This window comes from Cannabis sativa, chromosome X, assembly GCF_029168945.1.
Source record: "Cannabis sativa cultivar Pink pepper isolate KNU-18-1 chromosome X, ASM2916894v1, whole genome shotgun sequence".
Taxonomy (NCBI): domain Eukaryota; kingdom Viridiplantae; phylum Streptophyta; class Magnoliopsida; order Rosales; family Cannabaceae; genus Cannabis; species Cannabis sativa.
The window spans coordinates 76,021,229-76,030,051 of NC_083610.1; the positions used below are offsets into that span (position 1 = coordinate 76,021,229).

The 8,823-nt window shown below is 31.9% G+C and overlaps 1 protein-coding gene across 7 annotated transcripts; it reads left to right on the forward strand.

Annotated features, from left to right (window-relative positions):
- The first annotated feature begins 1,956 nt into the window (after positions 1-1,956).
- On the forward strand, positions 1,957-5,802 carry LOC115699307 (probable beta-1,4-xylosyltransferase IRX9H). Of its 7 annotated transcripts, none has more exons than XM_030626666.2 (7): positions 1,958-2,283; positions 2,481-2,640; positions 2,756-2,799; positions 2,931-3,839; positions 4,200-4,449; positions 4,644-4,850; positions 5,387-5,802. In XM_030626666.2, exons 4-6 carry the CDS (start codon positions 2,935-2,937, stop codon positions 4,821-4,823), a joined length of 1,335 nt encoding a protein of 444 aa, XP_030482526.1. In that variant the 5' UTR covers positions 1,958-2,283; positions 2,481-2,640; positions 2,756-2,799; positions 2,931-2,934; the 3' UTR covers positions 4,824-4,850; positions 5,387-5,802. The 7 variants fall into 7 exon arrangements, with proteins under 7 accessions (XP_060961185.1, XP_030482534.1, XP_060961184.1 ...); XM_030626658.2 differs by having other exon boundaries at positions 2,761-2,799; XM_061105202.1 differs by having other exon boundaries at positions 1,957-2,283; positions 2,481-2,799.
- Positions 5,803-8,823: the final 3,021 nt, after the last annotated feature.

The window sequence follows — 8,823 nt, forward strand, 5'->3', positions numbered from 1 at the left end:
TTAATGTACCAAGCACTATAAGAGATGGCTTACCACTATTAATATAATTTAATATTGCGTTTCATACTTTTTTATCTAATAAATAATATAAAAAATTGCTAACCACTTATAATACGCCATATCAATATAGTATTGAGCACCTTAAGATACTTAATAGCAATGCTCATTTAGAAAACTTTAAGAAATAGTTGTATTATTTATAACTAGGCAACTAATTCTTGTTTTGAACGTTTTTTTTTTTATAGTAATTGTAACTTTTTAGGTTATTAATATTTGTGTTAAAATTATTGATATAATATAAAATTAGGAAAACTACAGCTACAATGGTATTTTCTAGATATGTAATTGAAAAAGATAAAGAGTAAATTTGTAGATACTAGTGTCGTGTCAGATCTTATTTTTTAATTTTTATGCAATGTTATAATTTTTTTTTTCTTTATAAACACTTTAAGACCTTATGAGAGGAAGTTAAGAGTGAATGATTAAATATTTTTCAAAAAACAAGAAACAAATTATTATTAAAGTATTTTCTCAAAAATATATAGAAAACCCTTAAAATTTTAATAGCTACTATTATCATGTACTCTACATAAAGTTGAAATGTGTTTTTACAAATTGTAAACCACTTTTTTTTTATCTTTTACTCCAATTTAATTTCTCAATTTTTTATCTTATATATAAAAGAATTCAAGCATTTTATTTAGATCATATATAATATATTTTTATATGAGTTGAACACTATTCTTAATATAAATTGTTTGTATTAGAATTTAAAACTTTATGATATAATTTATAAATAATATCATCTTTAAAATAAAAAAATATTTAGAACATTAAGACCAAAAAAAAAAAAAAGATTAGAAATACAAAAGAAACTTTAAAAGTAAGTAATTATCATTAAATTTAATCTTTTATATAGTATTAAATTAAATTAGTTAAAAAAATTATAAGTAATGAAAGAATCATATATAAATATAAAAATAATATAATATATATTATTATAGACTATACAAAAGAAAAGCTTCGTTTGTTAATATTGACGTTCAACCGTCTTTTGAATTTAATGAGCGAACCACTCTTGTGAAGAAGCGCATATTGGATTTTGAAATTGCTTCCCTCGGTGACAAGCCATTCTTATCCATTAGAAGAGTTAAGATGGTGGTCAGAGATTTTCCTCATGGAGTTGGTCCGGGATGTGCTCTGTATGCTGATAATTGTTGTCATACCTTGGATAAATCTTCGAATGAACTTTTGGAGAGTGATGAAACGACGAATGATACTGTTTGTTCTAAGGCTAATTCAATTGGTTCCCAGCAAGTGGATAAACCAGTCTCCGTGGGTCAATCAGCTGGACTTATAATTTAATGGATCAAAATCAATTATGATGTGAAAGTTGGTGGTAGTTCCATATGTAGAGTGGCTTTGGCTAGGGATCACACGGGTTCTATTTTGTAGATGGCCACTAACAAGTTTAATTTTGTTGATCCCCTTAATGGAGAAGTTGCAGCTTGTCATTGGCCATGGAGAAGGTCGTGCTTTTGAAACACCCTTTTATGTTAATTGAGAGTGGCTCAGAGATAGTTATAAAGACACTAAATGGAACCAGCTTTAATTGGGATATTAGTAACTGCATTCACCAATGTAATATGCTCTTTAATTTATTTTTGAGTTTGTAATCTTTCTTTTATTTCTAAACTTAGTAATTTTACAACTCATAATTGGCTAAATAGGCTATGCCAACAATATAATTGACATAGTTGATCCGTCAATCATCTTAACTAACATTATTTAGAATGACCACGAGATTTAATTTATTTTATCTCTAAACAATTTTAAGAGATTCCATTCCAAAATAATAATAATAATAATAATAATAATAATAATAATAATTAGAGGTGGGAGTGGGACCATGTATGACCTTGTCGACCATAAAGTCATAACCCGTACTACACAAGCTCTCAGCGTCGGTCACGGGAAAAATATATTAAACAATTCCAATAATTATATTTGTCTGAGTCATTGTGACAGAGCTCCATCTGTATAAACTGTATTTTTAATCACTTTCTCTGTAAAACAGTATAAGCACTCAAAGAAAAAGAAAAAGAAGAAAAAAAAAATAAAATCTGAAACACCACAGCTTTACCCTCTAATCTATTTGAATTTTGACCCCATAAAGAGAAAAACTTGAAACAATCTCTTCCACGCTCGTCTACATATTTGGCTGCCGGTGACTGAAGACTCAGTACTGGCGTAAAACAACGAGTGCCCATCTTCCACTCAACGGTAATGCAGTAACCCTCTTCATTTGACTTATATTTTCCATCGAAATCTTGTTCTTTGATGATTTTGGTTATATATCTTGATGGGCATCTGGGAATGTGTCGTTTTAGCTCACAACTCCTCTTGGTGTTTCGATTTATGGCTATGTGGCTTGTTTTTTTTTTTTCGTAGATTGAGATTTCATTTTCATGGCTTTGCAGGTGAGTGGGAAATTGGACATTTTGAGAAGGAAGTTGTGTAGATTAAGGGATTGGAATGGAGGTTTTGTGCTTTGAGGTTAGATTTACTTGCGGGAAAAGCTAATGATTGTAATGGATTATTGAACTGATAATGTTAGCCATTTGGGGCATGCAAATCATGGTAATTGAATCATTACTTGAAGGATTACATTCATTTTCATATGCTTACCAGAAATTGTTACACTGCTAAATTTCGATGTTTCTTTTGTTTGGACTTGTGCTCAATTCTGTTTAAGTGAAGCTTTTGATGAGGGCCAAGCCAACCATCTCTGGCACGAATGTGAGTAATTGAGTGTTGAGCGTTTTATTATTCAATATATATATATATATATGATAAGTGATTACAATTTGAAGGAAGTAGATTGTGAAGTGAGTAAGAAGGAATTTATTGATTTTCTTTTTTAATCATAGTTAAATGGCATCTATTAGAAGAACCCTGTCTCCAGTGCCTCGACCTGGAATTGCATTGAGTGGGGAAGCCAGTTCTGTCGCTTCTCCACTTTCCAGGTCTTCCACTTGTGCTCCTCAGAGCCATCCCCCATCCAGTGGATTTTTTTCTTCTCTATCCAGCTCACTCGATTCACAAGCCTTTGCTTTTATTGTGTTCTCTCCAAGGACTTCAAGGCCCCTTGAAAAATCCAAACTTAAAGGACAAGTATGGAGGAGGATGCTTTTCCAATTTTTTATATGCTTTTTGGTTGGAATATTCATTGGGTTCACTCCATTTTCCTCCATCAATATTTCCACTAATCTCATGTCAAAGAATCAAGCCTTTTCCTTTGAGGTGATGTCTGCAGTTGGAAAGTTTCAGTCATATGATACTGTATCTAGAAGTGATATGGCATTAGACATTGGGGCTATGAAGGAAAATGGTACCTTAAAACCTGAGCTGGTGGAGTCAAAACCAATAGATGGTATATCTCAACATACTAATTACAATGTATCACTTGTTGAAGAATCAGAATTGGACTTCAGAAAGCTTTTAATAATTGTGACTCCGACACATGTTTGGCCATTTCAAGCCTATCATCTGAATCGTTTGGCTCAAACAATAAAGTTAGTATCATCCCCTTTGTTATGGATTGTTGTGGAAATGGCCTCACAGTCTGTAGAAACAGCTGACATATTAAGGAGAACCGGGGTTACTTACAGGCATCTTGTTTGTAACGTAAATCTAACTGATGTTAAAGACAGGAGTGTTCATCAAAGAAATGTAGCATTGTCACATATTGAAACTCACCATCTTGATGGAATAGTCTACTTTGCCGATGACGATAATATCTACTCAACAGAACTTTTTGAGCAAATGAGGCAGATAAGGTGACATTTCTTTCAACTACATGAATGCTCTCTATTTTAATGCAAATGTTGGATCTTCCGATAAAATATCATGAGAGGCATCATTACGAAAAAGCATTAAGAAAAGTTCATATTTGTTCCATTCCAATCTGATGGCTTCTATTTGTGTTTTCTACTTATATTTAGCTTGATTACATTACATCCCAAGCAAGGCAACCTTATGCTGAGTTCTTAATATGAATACTTGAAGTTGCTACACTTCACTTATGTTATGAAAATATATAACTCTTTTTATTATCAAAGACATAATAAGTGAGTTTGTTTGAGTGTTTTTTCTCACTACACATTATAATGATGTTTTTGTTCTATTTTGAGCTGCAGGCGATTTGGGACATGGGTAGTGGCCAACGTACCAGAGAACAAAATTAACCCCATACTAGAAGGGCCCATTTGTAATGGAACTCAAGTAATCGGATGGCACATGAATGAAGCAAAATGGAGATTTCGGAGATTTCATGCTGAAATATCTGGGTTTGCCTTTAATAGTACTATACTCTGGGATCCAAAGAGGTGGCACAGACCTATGCTTGAACCTATTAGACAACGTCACACAGTCAAGGATGGTCTTCAAGTTAGTATTTCTTCTACTTTGATTCTTGTGTTGTCTGAAAATTGTTTCAAACTGCACCACTTCATTGGCACCATTTTTTAAAGTTACAAAACTTTTTTCACTTGATATTAAGAAAATTTTAGTTCTTTATTCTTTAATCGCCAAACTTTGATATCATGGTTTTTGGGACTAATCTAGTTGATTTGCATTTTCAGGTAAGCACATTTATTGAACAAATTGTGGAAGATGAGAGCCAAATGGAAGGACTGGAGCAAGATTGCTCTAGAATCATGGTTTGGCATCTTCATCTTGAATCAGCTAACTCTGTCTATCCTCATGAATGGTTCATGAAGGAAAATCTAGATGCCATTGCTTCCTTTACTAGAAGTTCTTGACACGAGAAGAGTCCATGTGAATGATAGGTAAGCTCTCAGAGATCCTTTTGCGATTCTACATACTAAACAAACAATTCTATTTCTACTTTTCACATGTTACACAACTATACTTCTCTTGTCGGGTTTGTGATGATTCTCGGTGAGCAATCAAAGACAAATTTTAGGCAGATTCATAGTTATTAAGAAACGGGAAATAAAAGAAGTATAAATTGCTTGTTGTATTTCTAATGCAAAGGTAAATGACCTTTTACTCCATTCTTTAAGGATGTTAGATTAGTCTCAGCTCAAAGCCATCGTGCTGACACACACCCCTACTTGAAGGCATCCATCCTAGTCTGCCTATTAGTACTAATGAATTATGAATGGCTCAATTGTTTCCTCCTATTAAAGGGGGTTCCTAGAAATACAAAAGTAAGGATGTCCTGAATACCTGGACAATTGAAAAGCAGTCAACAACACTCGGGTTTTCAGTTTGTCTTCGTTTTTTGTTACATTTATCTTTCAAAGTAGTTTTTTTTTTACTATTTATGTTGTCTCGTCTCTGTCCTTGAATTGCTTTTCAGGGCTGGAACTATCAGTTAAGAATCTTATTCAACGATCATCGTCAGCTTGTATGTGCTTAATCGTTGGTAATTTTAATATCTTTATGCATGTTTAGATGTTACAGCTCGTTTCCTCCTTTCCTAAATGGTGGAATGTTTTGGAAACAAATATCCCTCGAAACGTAAACATGTTATCTTCTTGCCTAATTTAGTTTGTAGGTTATTCTTTCTTTATTTTTGTCCGAAGAGAAGCAATGTTGTTCTAGTCGAAACCGGTTGTCAAATTCAAAACCATCTTAAAGTTCATAAAAATGTGGATTTTATTTATGTTTGCTTTCTTACTTTTCTTTCTCATTTTTTGATCATTCTTTGCTAGTATCCATTTGTAAGCAAATTTTGATACATGTCAACTTTTATTATCTTCTCACAATTTGGCTCAATTATGTATGTGTACCTGAAAAATGTATGATGAGGGAATGAGCTGACAAGTAACTGTTGCCTTGGCCATACAAATTCAACATTATTGTAACTTGAATGTTATAAATAAAGCATATGCTTCCAAACCTGTATCAATTTGAGTAATGATATGTGCTAACCTTTTTTTACTGCAATCCACCACATACACCTATGTAGTAATTTTTTATTTATTATTTTTTTTTTTGAGACCTATCTTAAATGAGTTTGATTGGTTTGAAAATTTTGATATGTGCGTAGTGTTTAAGTGTAAAATGTGTGCACAGAACTTTGATTGCATTGCATGAGTGGCCTGCCCTAAACTCTCAAGTGAAATTATAAAACAATGCCCTCGCAATTCTTTATAAATTAAATCTAAGCATTAATTGTGACAAAATCACTTTTGAACTTTATGGTTTATTAAACTAAAATACTAAAAAAAAGAATACTTGATAAACTACGCCAGTTTTCAAAACAAACAAAAAACTACAATTGCATCATTTGCTTTGTTACATAAAACTAATCAAACACTTAAAAACTTTTTTTTTAGCAACTAAACTACTCAAATTATATCATTTGTTAAATTTATAGCTGCATGAGATTGTCTCTTTTTTGGGCCAGGCCTGTCGACTTTCTCTAATCATAAGTGCAGTTTGGTTGGGGTTGTATTTTGTTATTGTGTTTCGATTTTTGCTACTACGATTAGTCTTATCTCTGTGACATGATTTTGAGTGTTTTAGTCTTGTCTTTGCTACATGGTTTTGAGCGTTTTGGTCTTGTCTCTATCATATGATTTGTTTTATTTTGTTTCGTTGCTGGTTCTTTTTTGTTCTTCTATGGCTCGTCATCAAATTCCTGTTAGTGGTTGGGAATAACAAGTTCTCTACGACTGAAGGGGTTATTAGTAGTGCAGTTACATACGTTGCATAATAGTTGAGTGCTCAAGCTACGAGGTTGAATGAACCTGCTGCAATATTTTTTACTGTTGTGTCTTTTGAACGATAGATGAAATTGAATATATGTGCTCTTAAGGTTAACTGTGATGTTGCAATTTTTTTAATCTAATTTTATTTTTACTTTTTTTGTCAAATGATTTGAGAATTAGGCAGCTGATTATTTGGCTCTTTTTTTTAATTCTAATTTTGAGTGTGTCACCAACAGGGGAGATGTCTCGATTGGATTGCATGTTATTATTTTAGCTAATTGCTATTAATAAAATTGCTTAATTTATTAAAAAAAATTATATCATTTGTTAAATATAAATTGATTTTAAATTATAAGAAATATATAAATAAATAATTAATATTATTTATAAAATTATTGAAAAAAAAATTATTCAATAGAAAATATTTTTAAATTTTTTTCAGTTATAACTAAAAAAATACAATAATATTACAGAAATATCGTGAGCTGGCCAAATAAATATTTATACATTCCTATAAAAAAGATTACAAAAATACCTCTTGCACACATCTTCAACCCACACAATTCACGTTTCATAGAAATAAAACTTTCGTGCAATTGAAACCAACCGACAATGATGAATCAACTTCGGAAGATCAAGAAACACTATTAATTAGAACGACGTCACCTAAGAAGAAGAACAAAAACACACCAAACAATAACAATTACTCACTGATGCAAAAATCTGTAGAAAAACTGGTTTGAAATATAAATTCATCCCTAAATTATAATTCGAATTTCATAAAACTAATTCTCATAAATTTAATTTCCATATTCATAAAATAAATATCAGAAAGAAATAGATCCCAAGCTCCTGATCAATTCAAATCAAGTATAATCTGAAGAAAAAAATTGTCACTACATAAGCTAATATTATACATGTTGCATTAGTGTTGTTTTACAAAATTTTAATCTTGTTTTATTCAATTTCGATCGCAAAAAATAAAGTAATTCGTATTCATATCGCGCCTCATATTTGGCAGCATTATTTTTTATTTTTTTGATTCTATGTAGTTGTATTATCGTTGTGCGTCCATTTTATCAACGCTCCAATAATTGACGAGACAATAATTAACGAGATGATAGTTGTTCAATAGTTTTATTCTTATTTGCAGTTATTTCACATTGACAATCCAACACAAGGCTCGCATATAAAACATTTCTAATATGGTCAATATTTTTATATTTTAACATTGGTTGAGTTTATATTAGTTTATAGTGTTCTTACTGTTGTTTCTTCACAAAATATTCTTAGCGTACAAGTCCTTGTTCATCGATGCAACAAAACTTTTTAATATTGTGAGTCAACAGACTCAGTAAGAAAAGCATATAACATATATTCTAATAATTACTTGCATCTAGGCGTACATACACCTATCCACAAGGCTTATCAGATTAGTAAGAACGTTCTTTACTAAGGTACGACTACTGTACCACATGTACTACGTACCACTACTGTACGAGTATTGGTAGGGTTTGCCCCGTACCTCGAATACCCTTAAGTGTTATACCACATACACTCCGTACCTATCCGTACTAGTGTTGGTAACACCGTATTGTACTCTTTAAACATCGTACACTATACCATTATACTCTGTACCGCTACCGTACTAGTGTTGGTAGTGTACGAATCACAAATAACATGCATATATAACACATACACACAATCACATTATATAACATGTTTTATGTTATTCTTACCTCGTATTCGAATCCAAGTGTGCTAGCCGACTTAAACAGAAAATCACGTGCTAAATGGATGTCCTATGTCACATTTACGCAAATGGGTAAATAACGTGCCAAAACCTAATCCGGGAACCTAAACCCACAACTATAAATTCTATTATCGATAACTAGCATGGAAATATCCTAATTATCGAGGAAACAATGAACTAAGGCTCTGAAAATAAAAGGAATCAACAAAATAGATTTTTTTGGAAATCCTGCCCCTGATTTGGTTAATCGGTTCTACGGGACATGTAGAACCGGTTAATCGGTTTGCACCAAGAAAACCTAAAAAATCCACAACAATCTCAATTCGT

Coding starts and splice junctions, on each gene's coding strand:
- LOC115699307 (XM_030626649.2), top strand. CDS start 2,935: ATGGCATCTATTAGAAGAACCCTGTCTCCAGTGCCTCGACCTGGAATT. Junction 3,840..4,199: donor GAGCAAATGAGGCAGATAAG/GTGACATTTCTT, acceptor TTTGAGCTGCAG/GCGATTTGGGACATGGGTAG. Junction 4,450..4,643: donor CAGTCAAGGATGGTCTTCAA/GTTAGTATTTCT, acceptor TTGCATTTTCAG/GTAAGCACATTTATTGAACA.